The 23668-nt window shown below is 37.9% G+C and overlaps 1 protein-coding gene across 24 annotated transcripts in view; it reads right to left on the bottom strand.

The window, feature by feature from the left end:
* DST (dystonin) overlaps window positions 1-23668 on the bottom strand; it is a 452944-nt gene that overhangs the window by 200939 nt on the left and 228337 nt on the right. For 13 of the 24 annotated variants that reach the window (XM_087856995.1, XM_087856988.1, XM_087856983.1 and 10 more), the window contains 4 exons: window positions 16787-16876; window positions 16104-16202; window positions 14403-14480; window positions 12602-12694 (listed from right to left, as the gene is read on the bottom strand). In XM_087856995.1, the coding sequence (XP_087713121.1) occupies window positions 12602-12694; window positions 14403-14480; window positions 16104-16202; window positions 16787-16876 (360 nt within the window). Of the gene's footprint in view, window positions 1-6021; window positions 7122-12601; window positions 12695-14402; window positions 14481-16103; window positions 16203-16786; window positions 16877-23668 lie in introns of those variants that run through there. The other 11 variants (XM_045802802.2, XM_045802888.2, XM_045802840.2 and 8 more) reach the window with 3 other exon arrangements.

Raw genomic sequence — 23668 nt, 5'->3', positions numbered from 1 at the left:
GTTTCACAGATGTGGAAAGTAAGACCTGGTTAAATCTGTCTTTTGATGCAAGATCTCTTAAGGTCTCTTTCCCCTGCTACATCAAATGTATACTGACTCCACTCGACATTCAGAAAGAGCTTTACCTATCACAGAACCACCTCATTTTATAGAAGTAAAAACTTTTTAAAAAGATTTATTTCTTTATTTTAAGAGAGGGGAAGCAGGGGGAAAGACAGAATCTCAGGCAGACTCCCAGCTGAGCGTGGAGCCCGATGTGGGGCTCAATCTTACAACCCTGAGATCGTCACCTGAGCCGAAACCACGAGCTAGACATTTAACTGAGCCATCCAGGTGCTCCGAAGCAAAAAATGATTTAAGGGACACACAGTAAACACAGAAATGATACCTAGTCAAACATGCTCCCTTGCAGAACACAAAATAACTATTGGTTCAGAGACTTGGACACAAGAGTGGTATTAAAGAATATTCAATTCTTTCATATATTTTTGTTAAATAAAAAAAATAGAGTTTATTATCTGAGAGAGTTCAGGTATGAATAAGAATGAAAGCTGCAGCCTGGAAAAGACAGATCTCAAAATTCTTCTACCTCTGGAGTCTCTTAACATAATTATTGTACAAGTAAAAGTGTAACACTGGAAGGAAGACTGGCACAGAGCTGTGGAAGGTGGAGACCTGTGTTCAATTTCTGACCCCACCACATACTAGCCCTGTGGCCTTTCTGGGCCTCAGTTTCCTCTCATGTAAAGTACCTCCTCACAGAGATGCTGAGAGACTAAAATGACACCTACACGTGGTTCAGAATAGCACCTGTCCTAGAGTGAACCATGGTGACGACTATCGCTACAACCCTTTTATTCACACTACTTGACACTGTAGTCATGCAAAAGCAAATCCCATATTGAGTTTGTCAACACAGGCAAATATTTCCAAGCCAAGATGTTTGCTTCCAAAGACAACCTCTTCAAAGATGTTTTAACTATTTTGGCAGAAACAAATGTAATCAACACATTTTTAGTGACTGCTTCCAAGTTTCAAAAACGTGTGAAAATGCTCTGCAAAATATTTTTAACAGCAAAGATGGCACAAATATTTTGAAAATTCTATCTGGCTAAAACTGCCTCCCTAAAAGGAAGAGTTAAATAGAGGATAAAAGCAAAAAGCTGATAAAGTTCAAGTGCTAATGCTCTAAATTAACAGCTACCTTTAGCAAGTACTCATTTATTTCTCCTTCAAATATGGGGAGAAATATAACTATTTTTCTTGTACGGCAACGGTTTTAAACTTTTGCATGTCCTTCATTTAATTGGAAAGATCAAGGCATTGATAAAGACCCAAATTCTATGCAACTATTATACAACTAAATTTTCACAGACTGGTTATGAAATCCAAAAAACAACTAGCAATAGTAAAATTTTTTAAAAAATTAATGTGTATTTTCATTTAAAAAGATGAAATGATTCAGAAAGGAATGAGTTAGTCAACTGTAAACCAAATGACCTTTGTCTTCAAAATCTGTAGACCAAAGCGATCATATAAAAGGAAAAACATTCAGGTTTTATCTTAGTGCTTGAATTCTTTTTTTTTTTTTTAAGAGTTTATTTTGAGAGAGAGAGAGAGACTGAGAAAGAGAGAGCACGAGCAGAGGGGAGGGGCAGAGGGAGAAGCAGACTCCCCACTGAGCGGGGAGCCTGATGTGGGGCTCAAACCCAGGACCCTGGGATCATGACCTGAGCCGAAGGCAGATACTTAACCAATTGAGCCACTCAGGAACCCTATCCTAGTGTTTGAATCCTAAGTAAGAATTCTGTAGCCTAAGATTCATAAAAGACTTGGTTAAAGTAAAGAATATCAAATAATTATAGTTCAGTGAGTTTGAATATTAATGTAATCGAACATTTTGAGATGGTTCTCAATTTTTTTAAGTTTTTATAATATAAAAGTTAATTAAAAAATTAAACTCTCCATTATGTAGAGATTGATAACTTATACAATATCCACATTCCTTATTTCTCATCCTTTTCTCTTGGCTTCTTTTCTTGGTTACTGCACTATACATTGGCAATTCACCAGAGGATTAAAAGGAACCTAAGACTAGTTCGGTTTTCATTAGTTAACACGGCCACGTGGTGTGGTGCAAAGTTAGAAGTTATTCGTGATTATCATCCCTGAGGCTTAACTTTCCAGTGACTAAGTTTACAGTCATGGTCCCTGTCATTTGTTTTAAACAAACAATGGGATATACTGCATGCAGAAAAGAGCTGCATTTTATTTCTCTCACAGCGCTTTGTTTTGGTTCACTATATAACAGGTACATCACCAGTGCTTGATAGAGAAATGTAAGAAGGGAGAGATGGAGGAAGGGGTGGAAACACTTAGCAAACAAAATGGCATAACGTTATATACACGAATTCATAGAAATTTAAAAGTGAAAAAGATGTATATGGGGAAAGGTGGGTAACTCATAACAGGTAAGAGTCCAACTTGGTGGATATCTGGGTGACCTCCAAGCTCTTCCACTTACTGGCTGAGTGACTTAAGCAAGTTATTTAACTTTCCTGAGGCTCAGTATCCTCCTCTATAAAATGGAGCCAGAAATAAAACCGTTTCATAGGCTTGCTCCGAAGATTAAATATCATAATGGTGGAGTGTCTGGCATATAGTAGGACTCAACAAATACCATTATTATTAACAGTAGTATCATGATCTAGTCCAATATCCTCCTTTTCTAGAAAATGAAACAGAGACTTAAAAGAAATGAAAAAAGCTAAGTCATACAGCTCTCTGGGGCAAAGCTTAATGAGAACTCAGACCTCCTGCCTTCCGGGCCCATAAGCCAGACTGCTTAGCAGAAAAGCTACCCTGAGAAGAGAACGAGGTACAAATGCTAAGCCAGGGTGATGCTGGTTCCCAAAATTTTGTGTTTTTAAGAAACATGTGAGAGGGTGCCTAACACACATGCCATGTTCTCTTATGCTCCAGCAGAAGATACTCTGATCAAGTTAAATCAGGGGTAAGGCGTTTCCAATAAGCATCCCAGATAATTGTACTGCAGGGACTCCGGAGTCACACTTAGAAAAGCACTGCTACAGAATAAGACTAACAAGGGCCCTATCCCGAGTCTTGGCCAGTAGAGTCATCTCTGGAGCTCCTCCCTAATCTATTACACTAGAATCACTGGGGTGACATCCAGGCATCTGTATTTTGTAAAAAGCCCCTCAGGTGACACCTGCGTGTGGTCAGTTAGAGAACCAATGCCCTATAATCAGAGAAAACAACCAGCTTTGCTGGAATCAGTGTAACAAGACTAGAAAGAGGTGGGATTTGTGAAACTAAAGAAGAATGCTTTGTGGGAAAAGCTCAAGGGCAAAGGTAGGAAACCTTGTCACAAGCCACAGGAAGCACGTGAGTCTTAGACAAATAAGAAATCTCTCAAGAAGGTGACTGCAATGAGCTCATCACTCCCTGTCCCCAAACATGCCTGCCTTTCCGCCTCTGTTTATAACACTGAACCTTCACAGATGAACAGCAACTCCTATAAACATCAAGCCTGCTCTGACCTCACAGCAATATCCTTCAGAACTCCGACAATTAATCAAAGTAGGTTGCTGAGTAGTTCAACTCGGCGACTGCCATTTACTGTGTTGCTTTAAGGACATGATTTAACCTTAGTTTTGACTTCTTCCTTCTATAAAAGAAGAACTATTTTGCCTGTTCATACAGTTGTTAAGATAAAAGACACAATGTGTCTGAAATCCTTTTTCCAATTTCAAAGCAATACACAACTCTAAGATACTCACCCCCCCCTTTTTTTTAATTTACAACTCCTGACCCTAGTCAAGATTAACATGATTATGAGATTTTATTCAGTAGGCACTCAAGGAGGGGCTGGCTGAAGGACCTCCACAGAGCCCTGCGCCTGGAAGAGCACTCTAGGTCCGCACAGGAATTCAAGGATTTCAAGAGGAGGTAAGCTGGTCACTTGTACTAAAAATAATAAATTTCACAGGACCAGGGAAGTTTATGTCAGAGGCCTGAACGAATTCAAAGGTTAAGAAAAGCTCAGAGAACTGTACACTTTTCTACTCGGACGTTAATTCAAAGTCATCAACCTGAAACCTGCAGACAACTGACCGAGAGACAGAATGGATGTGACAGGGAAGACAGGAAAAAGATCTTGAAGGAACAAATAAGGAAGGAATGCTGGCTAACCAGTCATTTCTGAGATGTAATGCTAATAAAGGGGCTGAGCGCCCTCATCTGCATTTAATTCTCCAATAAAACATGCAGAAGCCAGTGCAAGATAAAGAGTTCTCTGGATAGTTCTAACCAAAGGTAATTAAGCAAATAGAATCAAACACCTCCAAGGTAACAGGAAGAATGTCCGAGGGGGAGTACCCAAGCTGTTGGTTCTGACTCTTTGTAAGCTCCAGAATGAAGAGTCTTCATCTGGACTGCAAGGAAGTAAGACGTCCAACTCCTCAGATAAATAATGACTATCCCATTCGGCTTTTCCTCTAGAAGACATGAGGCTTTGTTAAGTACCTCCATATCATGATTACTTAACAAATCTAACTGGCAGGTTTGTGCCTTCTTAGAACACATATTTTCCATTGAAGTTTCAAGAATCTACACCAATTAGAAGGGTAAAATCCTTGGCATGAGAATAAAACAAGGCGGGGGGCAGGGAAGTTTATGTACCACTTAGGAAACAGCTTTTAAGAATTCCCATTATCGAAAAAATGTAAGGCTTACAAGAAGCCCTATTATATACAAAAAAAAAAAAAAAAAACAGCTGGAAAACATGGAGCAAAACAAGTGGTTTCATTCCAAAACACGGAAGAGCTAAGCAGTTTCCTTTTGCACTGACACAGACTCTATGCTTTCTTTTCAAAATGTAACCACTGAAAAATGTAAATCTAAGGGCTGACATAATATTGGCAGGGTGTAGTGGTACATGTACATAGGAACAGCTTCCCAGAGCGCCCCGGCTAAGGCCCACAAGGATCATGCACACTGACCCCAATAAAACCTCATTCTATCGCTGTGCAAATGATCTCTGCTGACCTCGCCAAGACTGTTTAACATCCATACCCCATTTATGTCCAGAGTTTTTGTTAAAAGACAAAGTGAGAACGAGCTTAAAGAAAAGGCCATCCACTCCCACCTAGTAACACGTAGAGGCTGTCTGGGTAATGCATGTCTCCAGCAAGTAAATAAATATTCACTCACATTTCAAAGACAAGTGAAAACCCTGGAGAAGTAACTTGTCTAAAGCTAAATATCAGTGTTAGGAATAAAGATCTCAACTTCCTGGCAGTCGGTGTCATACTGAAATTCCTAGGACATGCTGCCCAAATGATTTCTGATTTTAGACAGGGGCTGGGGAAAAACTCACGTAACAAAGAGACAAAAGAGATTTGGGCGATTTCGTCTGTGATACCCACCCAACACACACACATACACACACACACCCACACACACAGAATTAAAAGCAATTATGTGAGTGTTCCTGTGCATGAAAACTGGTAGAGAGCTGGAATTGGCTTTTCGAATTTATGGATCAGCAAGTCAGTACTGAATGATCACTGTACTGTATCCTCCTGATATTAATCATGAAGCTATTAGCTTCTCGTGACTGTTTTCTGATGCAATTTTTGCCTACACTGCAGCTAAGTCTCCAAAGGCTCATCCATAGGAAAAGTCAAGGAACGTGAACTAGAGAACTTCAAAAGATGTGCATTCTCTTACAGTGATGCTTTTCTAAGTCTTCCAACAATAACAAAAATGTACAGGGGTTTAAATTTAAGTACGATCAAAGAATGTGGTTATCACAGAAAATAAAAATCATACTAATCAAACCTAAGGTTACAAATAACAAAGTGCACCAAGAACTCTCCAACTTACACATAAACTAATATGAAAACAACTTCTAAATTAGACAAATTACAGAACCTCAGTCAGATATGAGTACCTGAGTCCTTATTTACACCTTAAACTCAGACTCCAGGTTTCACTTACCTCATTTCCGTCTGTGTCCTTGGAAGCAGAGGACACATTGGTACAGAGGGAATGACATCTCTTTTTTTCAAAGCGAAAATGGTACATGTCATGAGGGCAAAATCTCTCAGTGTTTTGCTTTCCTTGAACACTGCTAAAATTTTTTGATGGGTCTTCAGAAAACCCACTTCTCTCAAATGATTTCTCTGTACCATAGTGAATGGAACTTAAGCTGGCTGCCTTTCGTAACGTATTGACATCAGCTTTTCTTTGGAATGTTATTTCTCTCCTGCTGGCATTATCTAAATGTTCCTTCCTCTTTGCACAATATGGAGTGCTGTCCTTTTCTGGAATCCTTTCCTCCAGGTCACTAACTTTTGCTTCTGTGTCACTGTCATTAGCAGGAGAAGTGTCCCCATGGTAAGACAGACTGCTTACAGCACTCGGCACAAGTTTCTGTTTCACACCGTCAACTACGACTTGTGTCTTCCCTTGCGGAATCCCATCTTCCAGCGTGGGGTCTGGGGCGGCGGACTCCTCCCGTACCAGTCCCCTGAGGAAAAGAGCTGGCTGTTCTTCTGACAGCTGAATGCCACTCTTCTTCTTGCCTTCATTTTGCTTGTTTGGCTCTCCTGACTCTGTGTCACCTGCAATTGTCTTGATCGGCTTTCTCCTGAAGTATTTTCTTCCGGGAGAGTATTTTTCAGGGCTCAAAGGAGTTTTGGCAGGATCTAAATACTGTTCTTCTTTCTCAGCTCTGACACATCCACAGACATTCCCCATTTGATTTACAGAAAATCACAGTTCCACAGATTCACTCATTTCAAAATCCAGGGCTTCCTTCGATCTTCGGCAAGAAGTCTGAAAATTCCACTCTGACCTCTAATTCCACAGACTTTGTGACCATCCTCTTCAACACGAGGCCATTTTGCTTATGAGAAAAGCAAACGCAAGAAATGCCATGGCATCTGGCCAGCTGGGTCCCTGTGTCTCATTAGACACCGTGGCTTATTTCTGGCCACCAATCCTCTTAGACAAACATTACTGCTCACTGTAAAATTATAACACTGATGAGCTTTCAAGGCAAACCCTTCGCTATATCGTACGAGAAGACTCTGACCCTCACTTTAACTTTCAGTTTTCTGAAATGCAGTTACACTACCAAAGTTTGCATCAACCTTTGAAACTATTGGTGGTTCAACAAATCTGAGAGCAAACAGAAAGCTAACACCAGTCAGGAGTCATTTAGCAAAATGCCTTTCAAATGTAGTTTCAAAGAGACTCTAACGTAAAATTTTTTTCTTAAGAAACACCAACTAATTTTGGTACTTGCAAAAAAATGGGGGGACCTCAAAAATCTCTGTAAATAATACTAAGACTTTTTCAAAACAGAAGCCATTAAAAAACAAAAACAGGGGTGCCTGGGTGGCGCAGTCGTTAAGCGTCTGCCTTCAGCTCAGGGCGTGATCCTAGCGTTATGGGATCGAGCCCCACGTCAGGCTCCTCTGCTGAGCCTGCTTCTTCCTCTCCCACTCCCATCTGGCTGTCTCTATCTCTGTCAAATAAATAAATAAAATCTTTAAAAGAAAAAAATAATAAAACAGGATGATTCAATAGCTGAAGGAGAGATAACAAATGCTAAATTCCTAAAATACTCGAGAAAAATTGCTTCTAAAATCAATCTCATCGGGGCTCCTGGCTGGCTCAGTAGGTTAAGCTTAAGCATCTGCCTTCGGCTCAGGTCATGATCCCAGGATCCTGGGATCAAGCCCCGCATAGGGCCCCCTGCTCAATGGGGAGTCTGCTTCTCCCTCTCCCTCTGCCCCTCCCCCTCCATTCGTGCTCAGTCTCCCGATTTCTCTCTCCCAAATAAAATCTTTAAAAAATAATAAAATAAAATCAATCTCATAACATAGTTTATAATATTCTTATATTACATATTGCATTTTTCATATTTCATATTACATTTTCATATGACATGAATTTCCAAGCCATTTTCCCTATGTGATCATTCGGATTTTCACATAAGCAAACTGATCAATTTTATGATCTGAAGCATGAAAAGCTTAGCCAGAAGAAACACATAAATGTGTTTCTTATACATGAATGAAGGCAGTTAAACTTCGTAGGTAACTCTTATAATTGTACCCTAGTTAAATATTATGTAATTTTACTAGGGCCTTGCTGTAAATATAGCAAATCAATATGCAGCCTGATTATCCAAGGTGTGCATATTTCCAAAACTGAGTCATAGATATGGTAAAAAGAAAATTAGTATGGCATGACTGGACTTACACGTAAGCAGGTATCATTTGACTAAGTAGAAAAACATGATAATTGCCATTCTCTAGGTAGTCTTTAGACTGATCACAAGATGGAACTCATTATACTTTTCTAAATAAGAATTTCCAATTCCAAGTTAGCAATGTTGCCAATGCTTGTCAATGATAGGCCTGCATGATGATTAATCACTGAAAGAGAAAACTAAACAATCTCTAATGGCAAAACTGAATATCCTAGAAGACAAGCTGGCAAAAATAAAGCCTCAGATTTGGGTTTATTTTATTTTCAATGTCTTCATGGCAATGGAACATTATTCATGAGAATGTAAAAGCGTAATGGCTGGTATTTCTACTGGCAAGATAGAGGTTCAACCACTGACATGCATCCCATCCGCCCTTCCCTCCAGCCCTGCCAAACTCACCAACTATCCATTCCCAGGCCACCACACACTGCTCCCTTTCCCAGAAATAGCCCAACTTTAGTCACCACCTGGTAGCTGGCATTCATCCTGCAAAGTCTATCTCTAGTACCAGTGAAAATTTCTCTAACACCTTCCTGATTCTACCACAACACTCCCGCTCTACATCCCTTATTTATATTGCGATGGATTCATCACCAATAGATTACATTTATGAACACTCCCAACAGACACGGAAACATACAACATTATCCTAGCATCTCTGGATCTAGCACACGGAGCTACTGATAGAGGACTACTGTTTGATAATGCTTACCTTCAGAGATTCAGTTTGTGATGCTCGTAACAAATATTTTTTAAATAATAAATTGATCTCCTGAAATTACTTCCCTTATTTATGTAAAGTATAGAGACAAAAAAAAAAAAAAAAAAAAAGCCCAGTCGCTTTGAGTGAGGATGATTACCACTGCTATAAATAGCCTTCTATTTTGGCATAACCAGTAAAATCATTCTAATCTTAAATTATCATAGCACTAAGAAAAGTTATTTCATTTAAATAAGAAGGAACATTTTTATTTTACCAAAACATTGTTGTGTTCCACTTTAAACAGATCTGGATCTAAATTCTAAATACTGGTGATAAATTAACAGTCATAATATCTTGTTTTCTGGGACCTAAAATACACTGGATTCTATAATCTATGCCAGAGGATCATTAGGATTATATTAGAAGTATTTCTGTGGCTGGTCTTCCTTTTTCCTCCAGGGACGAAATGCAGAGTTTCTTAATACATAATTCTTTTTGAATGACCTTCTGCTTTAAATTTCTCTAAACTTAGGATCTAATTCCCAACCATTTATTCACATTTTGGTCTGTCATTTCCTGGTTTCTGCTTCCAGTCGCTTGGGAGTTGTTTCTTGCAAGGTCTCCAATGTCCTCCTTCTAGGTCACACCAGTTCTCAGTCTTCATTTCCTCATGTTCTTCAGTGCCATTTCGTACTGCTCACCATTCCTTTCTACTGGACATTCTCTTCTCCCAATTCAGCAACACGACATTTTCTTGCTGCTCCATCTGTCTCCCAAATGTTGTTTTTTCTGTTTCCCTAGATGGATCTTCCTCCTGCACCCCAAATCATGGGCTTCCCCAGATGTCTGTCCTTAGCTCTCAGCTCTTCTCCACGCATGCTCTTCTCTTGAATCCTCTCAAGATCCCTTCTCTCCAATGGACTCAGTGACCACTTACACTGATAACTCTAAGTGTGTTACCTGCAGCTGACCTCCCAGCTCTGCTCATGTATCTCCAAGTGCCCAGCACACAGATGCTCGGGATGCCCGCCCGGCCATCAGACCCATCCGGATGGTGCTTCTGTATTCTGCCTCCCCTGACCATCACCCTGCTTCTCTCAGTCATCTGCGGGTTTGTTGTTTTATAGGCTGAACCGTTCATGGGTCATCTTTAATCCCTCTCCTTCGACCTCTCTGCTCCATGGCCAAGTCCACTGCTTTCTTCCTTCAAAATGTCATCCTTTGGATTCAGTTTTTCATACCCATCTGAGTCCTGGCCTTTATCACTCCCCTCGGAGATTACCACCTCAGCTTCTTCACATCTCTCTCCCTAACCACAGACCCTGCTCATTTCAATCTATTTTACGTAAAATTGATAGACTCAGTTTCCTAAAACATTAAGGTCAGAATGGTTAAGTGATGTACCCAATGTCATCAACTGCCTTAAGTTGGAGTCAGTGGTGACACTGAGCTCTGCCTCCTCGCGCTTTCCTCGGCCGCAGAGTGCTCCAAGTCCAGACACGCCCACCTGTCTCACAGCTCTGTTGGTGATGAAGGGACTGGCTCCGTGCTCCAATAGGCCTTTAATCTTCCCATGTGGGTTCCTGCAGTTTCAACCCTGCTCGAAGTTCTGGGACCTGATCCACTGAGGACTAATTAAAGGATCCCTGAGAATGCTGCTGAGGATCTCCACATGAAATTTGCTTTTCAGCCCATTCTACTTAGTCTTTACCCAATTCTAGAAACAAGGTCTGGCTCCATGCCCAACTCCCTGCCTTGGTTCAGTGCTCAATCCCCTCGTTCCTTGAGGAAGGGGTGCTCTAGTAATGGGGGCCCTCAGTTCTTTAGGGTCCTGCCTCCAGCTCCTGTTATTGGATCTTCCTGATGGCAAAAGCCCAGCTGAGGGAACATTTACCTGTATTAGCTACCCTGTAGTCTGGCTGATGACACCTGGTTGCTGGGGTCTCCTCCAATTTCCTACTGGTACAATTTTGTTCAGCTGCCTGGAACCTACCTAGACTCTAATTCCTACAGCTCTACCTGTCAGATTCATCCTGTTCCCAAAAGAGCTCCAGGCACACTATTTTCCACCATTCCCTTATAAACCTTAAATCACAGAAAATTTTTACAAATTAAGGAATAAGTCTTACTCCTCTCATGATTTGGTTCAAAACCTCAGCTCCTTTCTGAAGCTGGCAAGCTACTACCTCTTTCTCTTTCAAGGTCTAACTGAACAGCAGTCAATAGGTATGATTTGCTGCCTGCCTACTATGGGTCAGGCTCTGGGGTGCACATAGAACACTGCATAAGCAGGAAAATGGGTAATAAACTAAAGTTCCAGAGTTAGAATTCACCTTAAATCAAATAAAGATCATTTTTTCCAAAATGCATCATTTTACAAAATAGTAAAAATCCAAATCAGCCCTCAATGAGCACAGATGTATTAGCTAAATCGTAGTTAATTAATCTGCATTTACTCAGGACATCTGGGTGGCTCAGTCGGCAAGCCTCAGACTCTTGGTAACTGATCTCCCAGGGGTGGGACCAAGCCCCTCCCAGGCTCCACACTCAGTACAGAGTCGGCTTCAGATTCTTTCTCCCTCACCCTTTGCCCTACCAGCTTGTGTGTGCGCGCGCTTTCTCTCTCTCTCAAATGAATAAATTAAATCCTTAAAAAAAAAAAAATCTGCATTTACTCTCCTCAAATCTACTTCGAGAAAGCACAGCCCTACACAAAATATGGCTACTTCTAATTCAGGAGATCCCTTCATGAAAATTATACTGCCATCTAGTGTCTATCAACAGGAAAAAGTAGTTTTCATAGCTGAGAAACTAGAATATCAACAAAAACCATTCTAAGTAAGGAACGAATCATAAAATGTCCATGTATCTAAGTCAAGTAATACTGTCCAATAAACAAAAGAAATATGTCTGCATTCAGTAAAAAGAAATCTTTGTCTTCCAACACTGAGACTGAAACCACTTCAACGCAGGAAATTGAGCAAAAATCAAAATGGCCGCATTAATGCTTCAGAAGCTCGATTTTAAACTAAGTAACCTTTTTTACTCTCTTCCACAAACCTTCCCTCCTCGCTTCTTAGCCTTTTGTTTCAGAACCAGGAACCACCTTGAAAACATGATGAGCATGGCTGGCTGCATGTACACAGTTCCTGTGGAAACCAGCTAGATTCTGTATTTCCCTATATATCCCGGGAGCCCCTTCCTCCAAGAGGGCTTGCAGTTTTGAAGGCCTTGGCCTGCTGCAGCCTTTGCCCAGCAAAGTAATGAAGTGATTGTTCCTCTCTATAACCAAACTCTTGTCTTCACATTATATATTTCCGCTCCCGAGCACAGAGGTCGGTTTTCAACAGATTACAAGCATCATCTTATAACCTCATTGATACTAAGCTCATCGATACCAGGAAAGAGGGTACCAGATTCACAGACAGTATGTTACTTGAAAGGAAACATTCAAATATATTATTTAAGAAAAGAAGCCTGAAATTTATTTTCTTTCATAGGACATAAATGTATAACTCATTCTTCACATCAACCACTTGAAAATCAGCAATGAGAGGTTAAAAGAAATGACAATTAAGAAAAATTAAGCTTACCTGAAAGTGCAAAATTATTGTCCATATTAATCCCAAAGTCAACTTGGGATTCCCATCTGTTATGTCATCATTTCTAATATTCACTAATTTCACCTGTGTTATATGAAAAGAAGAGATGAAACTAACTTTTTCAAACACACAAATTATCTTTACCCACATAAAAGCAATTCCAAATTATACAAATTAAAAATCAAAGTGATCTAAATACCAGTAATCCTCAAAATACTGTTACTCCCTATCTCCACTCATTTTAGACTACAAATTATAGAGTAACCAAAAAGGAAAAAACAATTGTTAATTTGATTTTTCTTTTAAAACAAGTATTAAAAGTACTCACTTCTCAAGAGAAAAATACAACTCAAGTTGAGAATTCTTAAATACTTGATATTTTGAAATTAGATATAATGTTGTCACTTGAAAATAAGCTTTATTTTACTCTTACCATTAAGAAACTGTTTTCTAATGGTAAGAAACGCTTACCATTAAGAAACTGTCCATAAGATAGTTCTGAACCATAAAATAGTTTAATAACTTTCTTATACTTCTGTCACAAAATGGGGAGAAAAACTAGCATCGTTTTTCTATTTATCTACCATAAATTGTTACCAAGATAAATAAATATATGTCACTGGATATTTGGAAGGCTGCTCAAATATAAAAAAAAATAATAACACTCAGACTTAAAGCTTATTAACTATCAAATTATGCATTTTCAGGTAACCAAAGCCAGTAATGATACCTATCACTTATATCCTGGATAAAAATAATTAAATATCATGAATTAAATACAATAATAACTAACATCTTACTTCCTGGACAAAACACTGCCAAAAACATTTCAGACAAGGAAACATAATTAACCAACAGTCCCTCTGGAAACTCCCACTAGAATTAAGAATAATAAGGTAAATAAAAATAACATTTAACCTATTTAAGCACTGCTTATCGGAGTTTAAAAAATAAGAGCACTTTAATATCCATAATAAACTAAATAAATGAATAATAAAAAAATAGTGTTTACCTCTCCCCATTTCCCTCCCTCCTTTTCCCCTTACTCCATTAACAAGGAAAATGTTGTCACCTCTGATTTCTCATTGTTTTCAGTAATTTTCCATTCTCCTAATTTTCTTTTTCTCCTTTTTTCTATTAACTGAAAAATTACCAATACTTTGGCTTATACCTCTATAATACCACCATGCCACCAAATCAAGATCCTATCCAATATGGTGTTCATTCCAACAAGATTTCTTCTAAAACATCAAGCTATTTGGAGACTGTTGTCAGAAATATCGTTTTATTTTTAACTACTTTTGATTACCCAATATTATCTACTATAAAAAAACAAAATACTGCCTTACCGCTACTATTAAAAATGTTTACACTGTTTTTTAAAGTATTATATAAACTATTTTTTATAAAAATAATTTTTCACACTAAGTATAAATAATAAAGTATTGCCCCACTACTAAGAACTGTTCATAGGCATTCTTAACATTCTGTTGCTACTAAAATGTCATTAACTTCCTAGGCAAAGCATTCCAACTCTAACAGAAGGAAAACCAGTAGCTCTTATTCAGATGGAAATGCAGCCACTTATAATTCCTCTGGGCTTACACCTACTATTAACTTCCTTTTCTTTGGAGCAAATGTTTGAACGTATTTTTAAATATTTGTCTCACAAAACCACGAACTTAATTATTACAATTCACAAATTTAACCTTTTCACTCCCTGACATGTCTCTATGTAGATTTACTTAGTCATATATGTTTATATGATTATAGTCTTTGAAAAACATCATACCTGGCGTCTTTTCAAATAGTCAAGTGCAATTTGTACATTCTGTAGTCTGTGAAAACGCATCCGACCTTTTTCTCTGGGCTAAGAATAGAAAAATTCAGGGTATAAAAAACACCATAGTTTCTGATACCATTCAGCATGCTAAATACTCTTATGATAAATATAGCCTATAAATATACTTTATGCTCATCTTAACATGTCAAAACAGTATTTACTATTCAGGTAAACCCATTAGATTTTTCCTAAAGATACTAATTGAATTTAAACAACCAGGGATTTCTCTGAATATGTTTTATTTAAACATATGATTTATTCTATATGTTTTCCTTAAATAAAAGGAAAAGAGAAAATACCATAGAACATACAGACTTTTATAGTCATAACTATACTACAATTCTAGCCTACAGTTTATTAGCTTTGGATGCACAGAAAGAATTAAATACCATTCCCCATTTTGCCTTTTCAATAAACTCTATGGTTACACGGGTTTTTATAATTATATACGTATGGCATGTTAATGAAAATGAGATAAAGTAGCATGCAATTAGTATAAAAATCACCAAGAGGGAGAAAGACAGAGTTTTACTTAGCCATGATAGAGGAAGAGAGAAATGCAATTAAAACCATATATTTCCTCTTTATTTTATTTTAGCTTTTTCACAAAATCAGTTGGACTCTAATAGTTTTACAATGTTTAGGGATGGACACAATTATTTACTGTCTCAGGAAAACTGACAATCCATAATCCTTTTCCTTGATGCCGTTTTCCCTGAGAAAAGCTACACATTTGCAGAAGAAAAACATAAGGAGATAGAGCTGAGAAGATGCTTAACAAAAATACAGAGAATGGAGTTGAAATTTACCACATAAAATCTTCCAAGAGGAAGAAAAGGAAAAAAAAAAAAAAAAACCCTGACAGCTTAGCTTCTCAAATATGAATAGGTTATTGAAGCCAAAGGCACCATAATGAAACAGACAGCAGACTACAGAATGGAAAAAAAGGTTCTATGTAACAGGTAGAAATACTGTTGATGAATTCATCCACTGGTTCCAAAAAAAAAGGATAGTTTCCAATGGAATCAGGGGCACTTGGGATGTGGACGACAAAAGAAGCATTATCTGTCTTGCAAATTGGGCTAAGTCAACCAAGTGTCATGAGGTGAAACAGCTCTGTAGTTCTACCAGGACTTCAAATTTTAAAACCTTCCCCCCTTCTAAATAAAACAAGACACAGAAAATACGTAAAGAATGTCCATCAAATACCTATTGCCAGTATGATTTAAAGCATAAACTTAAATAGTAAGTAAATTTCCCTAAGTCCCTTCAAATAAGGCAATAGTTGCCACGTTTGAAATATAAATTCCAGAAGTGGAACAAATTTGCATAAAAATCAGCAGGCTAGTTGTCAAGATTTCTGTATTTATATAAAAGGTATATAAAATTCTTTAGCTAAAATGCCATCATATAATTTAAGCACCTATGTTCAATTACCATGCACTGCACAGTAATGGATAAATAAATTTAAAGAGAAAATATTTCCTTCGTCCAGTTCTTTGGTACACACACATCCACCTCACTGTGGGTTTTGGTCCTTTCTATAATTTTCTAAAAAGGAGCCCGAACCCGTGGGTTACTTCTCTACCACGTTAGCGCTCACCGCACTGTAATGGCTAGGTTAGTTGAGTTATGGGGGCCGACACCTACCCCCTTATCCTCATCCTCCACATCCTCATGCTGTTCATATTCGCATGCTTCTGTTGCACTCACCAATCGTAAGGTCTTCAAAAAATCTCGCTCCCTTGGCTAATGAATATAACAGACAGAAGATAGGACAGCAAAGACACAAGACAGACCAGAAATGAAAAGAAGAGCATGAACAGAACATAATGAAGGAGAACAAGTAACCAAGAAGGGGAAGTAATGTTCACAAAGAAGGCAATGACACCTGTGGAATGGGTTAGACCATTTTTCGGAAAGCAATGTTTATTTCTTTGCTATTTGTGAGTCTTTTAACATGTGGTTATATTATGCATCCAACCTCTGCTAAGCAAAAACAAAACAAAACAAAAAAAACCAAAAACCCCGAAGGTAAAAAAGAAGCCAGAACAAAAATGGTAGTTGAATTATAGAACCGATTATATAAGCAAAGTAATCAAAGTGCTTCAATCTCCCAAATTCACATCATTTGAAGTCTGAAAATGATTAGGAAGCTAACCAGAACACTTTTTTTCAGGCAGAATTCACAGCCTGAAAGGTTAACCATTAAATGACAAATACCACAAAGGTGAATGTGTCAAAAATCTGAACAGTGTCTGCTGACAACACATCGGTCCCATGTGGACAGGACTACATGTTCTTCAAACTAAATTAAGAAATTTAAAACTTACCAAGGTATCTCCCGAAAGAACCTCTAATAGAGAGATTAAATTGTGTCCATCCCTTAAGTCTTCATAGAGATCATTCACATGTTTTCGAACCTACAGAGAGAAAAGCAATTTAAACTTTTGGTCCTGAACCTGGGATCATCTTTACACTCAGACAAGAACAGGGACAAGTAGAAAACATTCCTCATATGGTGTTCATTCTTGCAGTGATATTTTCATTTTAATTCTCTCGTTACTTAAAAACTAAACTTAAATTTAAAAACTAAAAAAGAGTAAACTTCAAATTAATAACTCCTAAGGACACACAGAATGTTATATTTTTAACATACTCGAACTAGTATAGGCTTGGCCAACCACATGGGGTTACAATTTTTTAAACACAGGCAATGGCAATGACTTCATGATCCCTGGTCTAACAGCCAGCACAACCTTAGCAGGAGGAGCAAGTGTTTACCCCTGCCCCCGACCTGAGTTGGTCTTCCTATTCTCTGTGCCACAAGTTCCAGGATGCCAGAGACACACACTCCATACTTTAAAAATCTAGAAATATAAGCTAGGTGAAGGGTCCATGAGACTCTACATACTTACTATTTTTGAAACTTCCTTGTGAGTCTATACTTATTTCAAAATAAAAAGTTTTTAAAAATTCACACGTGTCAAGTTGGAAGACCTCTGCCCAAATCGTCCTCTGCACAACATAAATCTTCTTGTGATGGAGGGTTTTTATAACCATGTTAACACCAGCACGAAGTCAACACTTAACCTATAATAGCTTCTTCCTCCATTCCACAGGCCTGATTCAAGCTTGTGATTTTAAGAGCACAAACCATCAAAGATTTCCCAAAAGCTTTGTTCAGTCTGCCAAGTAGGGATATCGCCTGTAAATACTTGGCCTACTGTAAGGTTTGCGCTGGAGAGACAAATGTCAAAGCAGGTTATTAAGATGGCTGTTCCACAGTGTCTTGGCATGTTTCCATTTTCTCACCTTTTAGTGATTCTAGGCTGCACTACCTTGTGCTGCTCTCATGAAAGGAGCCAAGGAAGTGGTCCAGAGGCAGAGACCAGAATTCTACCTACATGTGCCCTATGTGCTTTCCAGTTGGTGTGGTAAACTCTTAAGGGTTTTGTACATATGAGTCAAACTTCTTTGCACTTCCAAAATGTCAAGTGAACATACAGCACAAAATAATGCAAAGATCTAAAATATGATCAAAACTATCTGAATACATAACAAGCAAGAAAAGGCCTAATGGAAACTGCAAGAAAACTTTTGACGGTTGAGTTTTTCATCCTAAAAAACTTTTAATGCCATTAAATTTTATTATATTAGTTGACCATATACACGTTTTGCAGGTTTTTTTATTAGTGCCAGAAAGTATTTTTGATTAATGAAGAAAAAATTCCCTTAAGAGCTTCATATCATATTTACTAGTTCTTATGTGCTTTTGCCCAAATCACAGAGCTTTTCAATATTCAATTAACTGTCTATGAATGCATCATTAACTACAAATAATCTAAGTATTAAATTTAGGCTCAATAGCTCTAAATAACTGCTAATATCAATAGTACCTATAAAAATGGCGAGTAACACTGAAAGTGAGTCAAATTATTAAAACAAGTGTTCCCATCTTCACAGACTGACATTTTATTTTGATTTCCTAATTCCCAAGAAATATCAGTTGAATCTTTGATGTCACAAGATAATGATACAACAATAAAATAAGGTTTAAAAAACACTTTATTTCCCTTAAAAAAGAAATAGCACATCATAACACATTTTAGGCAGTCCTAATTTAGAAAACCTATAAATAGCAAAAAAAAAAAAGTTATAAAGTGATTATCCCTTCCATTAGAATATTTACCTTGGGATACCATTAAATGACAATCCCCTCAAGTCCTTAATTATATTTCAGAGATGAATCAATTTTCAAGGATCTTCACAGGAACATATCTACTCCATGTATGACACATACGCATGCAGATAAGTAACTTAGTGAGATGAGTACTAACACTTACTTTTCTACTCACATATTAGAGCACTGTAAGAATTCCCTTAGTCCCATGCCAAAGCATGAGTTTAATTTATAAGGCCAAAGACCTACTTAAACACAAGGCAGAAGAGCGATGCTTATAAATCTCTGTACATCAGTGCATCTAAATCTATGTACTTCTCTATGTATCTCCAGCGTAACGGGAAAGCAGCCTAATTCTAAAAGAGCCTGAACCTAAAAGGGATCACATTTATGTAAACAATATTATGTAGTTCCTGATCCTGGCTTAATCTCACAAAATAAATCACTTTATTGTACAGGTCTGACATCCTTAGCACACAGTCGGGATGAGGTCTCCCATGACAGTAACTAACACACATCGCTGAGAATTCTGGGCTCTCCAGTCTACCGTACCCGCCCACGCCCTGCCAAAGCCACATTTCAATCCACATCCACTTCCTATGTCATTCTCACTCCCAGACAGTTAAAGAGGAAGTGTGATTCTGAACACTTATTTCATAGGAAGGCAATTTCACAACTTGCTTTGCCAGACAGAACTAAATCTTCTTTCTAACAGCAAGGAAACCTTCCGAAACCAGGTGTCGTTTTTCATATTTATGCAACAGTAAAGAAAAATTAAATTAGGCATGTGTAGAGAAGGATAATAATAATATTATTATGCCATTCAAAACCAAGTTAGTAAAAAAGAAAACATGTAATAAGGGAAAAATAATTAGGAGGCCTGCATTTTAGTCTAGTTCTGCCACAGGTCTCATGAACCAGCACCAGCAGCCTGAACTCTCAGGCCTCAATTTTCTCATCTGCAAAATACAACTTTAAACACAAGGCCTCTAGTTCAAACTAGAGAACAAAAATTCTATTATCTGAGAATAAAATTATCATTTTTAAGAAGCAATGTGTCAACTTAAAAGAAACTATGTAAAATGGAAAGCTGTTTTTAAGTCTTATGGCTTAATTTCTCAAGAATTTTAGGAGAGGGGAGCCTGGGTGGTGCATCTGACTCTTGGTTTCAGGTTGGGTCGTGATCTTGGGGTCGTGGAATCGAGCCCCACACTGGGCTCCCATGCAGAGTCTGCTTGGGACCCTCTCTGCCCCTGCCCTCCCCCCGTCTCTCTAAAATAGATAAATAGATCTTTTAAAAAAATTTTTTAGGAAGAAATAGAGAAATAGATTAATTAAACTTCCGTAATGCCTGAAAAAATCCTGAGGCCTTGTTTATCATGTAATACTGCCTCTTTTTCCTGTCTCAAGTGATTATTCTGAGCATTCACAGAAATACTACATATAAAAAACGCTACATAACTGCAAGATACCATTATCATCGTCTTTATCATCACCGTATTAACAATAAATACAGCAGTGCCTGGCAGGCTCAGTCAGAAGAGCATGCAGCTCTTGATCTCAGCGTTGTGGGTTCAAGCCCCAGGCTCGGTGTAGAGATTACTTAAAAGTACAACCTTAAGAAAAAAAAAAAAAAGCTACAAAACAAACAAACAACAAGAAATACAAATACATACACAATGAACTATTCTAGGTACCTGACCCTGTCTGTAAGTGCTTTATAAATATTGGCTCATATTTCTCACCACAAAAGATTGGGTGTTAAAAGTGTTAATTAACAATTAAAAATCAGCAAATTACATCATGCGGAGCAAGTGGCAGTAGATGTAATGAGTGGAAATAATTGGGATTCTATAGAAATATATGATCAAGTGACCAATTTATGAAAAAAAAAGGAATTAAATAGTTAAACTGACACAGAAAAGCTCTTTATTTTGCCCTAAGTCTGAGTCATAGACATTTGGCCTGGTAACTTTCCTCCACAGATGACTATACTAACTGCCAGTAGTCTTAACCTTCCACATCAAATTTTAATAAAACACTCTTTCTTCTCATTTTGGAAATTTTCTCCCTGTGGGACAAAAATCTGTCTGAATAAATAGTGCTGGGGGAAGTGATGAACAAAGTGAAAGCACTCTGAGATACTCTGGGATTAAATTATATAACCTGAATTACATAATAAGGATGAAGCATCATTTTCTGTATTTCATACAATTCTCCCAGAATTTTGCAGTGCTTTTCAAAATGTGTGCACTGCACTGCATCTGCAGTTCACCCCTAGAGGGCGCTAGTCCTTTGCTTAAGAAGAGTCTCCTAGGGAAGGAAAATGAAGTACAAAATGGTGGGGAGGGCACACAGGGACAGAGAGTCTAAACAAGATGCTGGTGATGATGACATAGGCAATTTGCAATTCATTTTTGAGAAAGAATATATTACACCAAGTCTGTATCATCTAAATGGTTTAACTGATCAAAAATACAAAATTTTTATTTTGTTAACTTATAATTGTTTGGTTTTTCACTGACTAAATCAAATTCAACTCTGGAGATAAGATCATATAGCTGCTTATTTAAATAAATGTGCTTAAGACTGCCTTTTTCAAAAGCCTGATCTTGTACTGATTGATGTGAATCTAGACAAATTCCACAAAAATGTTACTTCCCATATTTAAACTTATAGTTACCGTGTAGCTGCAGTTTCATTCAGGTCACTAAATGTTTACCAAGCATCCATTATATGCCAGGTATCATTTAACCTCTAAGAGTACAAAATAATAAGAGAGCGCCACCTCTTAAAGCCTGCAGACTGAGTTGACAGCAATGTAGAAAAGAGCTTAATGTTCCAAGGGGAGGGAAGAGCAAGAACAAAGAAAAACAGGCAAGGCTGCATACAATGTGCCTGAGATCCATGGAAGGAAAGCAGCCCTGAAATCTGTGAAATGTGAGGCAGGAGGTGAGGCACGAAAAGGTGGGCTGGGAGACATGCGGGCTTCATGTGTCACTAGAGGAAGCTCAGAACTTTCCTAAGCAGAGAGAACCACTGAAGGCTTTTAAGCAGAACAAGGACCCAGTATCTCTGACCAATATAAAGGCTTCTTTGTAAACTATTATCTTGAACAAAAATAAAAGTGTTATCATGAACAAATCCAAATCACAGATAAAACCGCCGAGGGTCCAGTCTATACACAATAATGGAGGAAAGGTCTCTCAGAAAAAAGCAGAGAGGGCATGCTTTCAGAAAATCTTGGTGAAATGCTCACATGCTAGCACAGTAAGGAGCAAACACCAGCCACAAGAAGCATTCACAATCCTCTCTTAAAGAAGTCCTACATCTAAAGGGGACAGTATTCTGCAAAACAACTAGCTATCTTTAGAAAGGAACATAAATAATAAAAGAAGACTTGTCCCAAATAGGATCGTCTCACAGCCTACTAATTGGATAAAGTGACGGGGGACAGTCAGCTTCAGTGAAAACTGTGAATTAAAATGCTTTTAATGCAATTTTTTTTCCTTCCAACAAATACACTCATGAAAAATAAGCTACCACATTTTCCTGGGAGAGCTCCTTAGAAATCCTAGTTCAAAAAAATAAAAATAATCTATCAATATATTACCTTATCTGTTACTGATGAGTAATTGATACTTTTAAAATACACAGAAATGCTTAAAAACGATGTATTCTCTTAGATAGTTATGAGACAAGGAAACCAAAGGGATGTTATTAAAGAAAAAGCTGGGTTTTTTTCCTTTGCTTCTTTTCTTTTTGCTAAGACCTACATGCCCCCTTACACATGCTTTAATGTATGTCTTCCTTATAAAGGTCAAGGAGTTAATGATTTCTTTGTGGAGTCTTCCAGCCCAACAGATCACAGCTAAGGAGTGACAGGCTAAGGCCATCATCAACATGAATGTTCTCCAAGACCAATAACTCCAAATGGCTTGACACCATGACCCATAGCTCCAGGGCATAAGTCATTTATGGAGGACACTTGAGCACTCGTTCTTGTTGGACAAGTTCCTGGATACCTACAAGGACACATACACCAGACCAGACCACCCACCTCAACAAGAACTCCAGATCACCCCCCACGGCCAGGAGCCTGGCTGGCTCAGTCAGTGGAGACTGCCACTCTTGATCTCAGGGTTGTGAGTTCAAGCCCCACGCTGGGTATAGAGATTACTTAAAAATAAAATCTTTAAAAACAAAAAAATTCCAGACGAGACTCATGCTCCTTTTCCTTTCAGTCTCTCAGATACTCTTGTCTGTACCTGCTTTCTCTATGTCTTCAATAAACTGCTCTTACCTCCTCTCGGCTCTGTTGGACTTCCAAACCGTGAGAAGCCAAAGACCCCTTAGCTGGTCCTGCAGGGCCCCTCTGGTCCTGCATCACTTAGTTGCTTTATCTGAACAGTTTTGTTTACTTCAGTACTACTTCTTCAAAAGTTGTGAAAGAATAAAGCTACAGCATAGATTCTGCCAAAATCACTATAAATTCTAAACTGGTGCAAATAAGTATAATGGGATGGTCATGCTTTTTTGTGGTCAGTGGTAAGTCAGCATCAAGGCCATACATAATTCATCTCCTTTACTGTTTAATAAAACTATAAGATAAAGATATTTGTCATACAGCTTAAGGTATTAATGAATAAAATAAGGAAGAGTTTAAAACAATTCACTGTTGGTCCTGGGCAGTACAAATAATCTGTTCTTTGACAAAGTTCTTTGACAAAGAAGATTTCTCTTTTAAGCTTTCAGGTTGATAATCTACAATCAATTGTAAAAACAAAAGCAAAAAGGTCTTCTCTAGTCTTTCACTACAAGGTAGAACATTAGGTGGTTAAATAAAATAAAAGCATTTGTTTTAGTAATAAATGCTTTAAGATTCGGGAACAGTTTAGTCCTCACCTATGTATTTTTAACAGTCTCTTTTGTACAGTTTCACTACTGTCATAGGAATCTTTTTAAAAGGTTCTTTCAATTTCTAAAATTTTAAAAGCACATAACTATTTTCTATAACAATCTGTTTTAGCTT

This window comes from Ursus americanus, chromosome 29 (assembly GCF_024610735.1).
Source record: "Ursus americanus isolate L20-20 chromosome 29, mUrsAme1.1.p, whole genome shotgun sequence".
NCBI lineage: Eukaryota > Metazoa > Chordata > Mammalia > Carnivora > Ursidae > Ursus > Ursus americanus.
The sequence above is the reverse complement of the archived record's forward strand: the minus strand, read 5'-3'. Positions and strand labels throughout refer to the sequence as shown.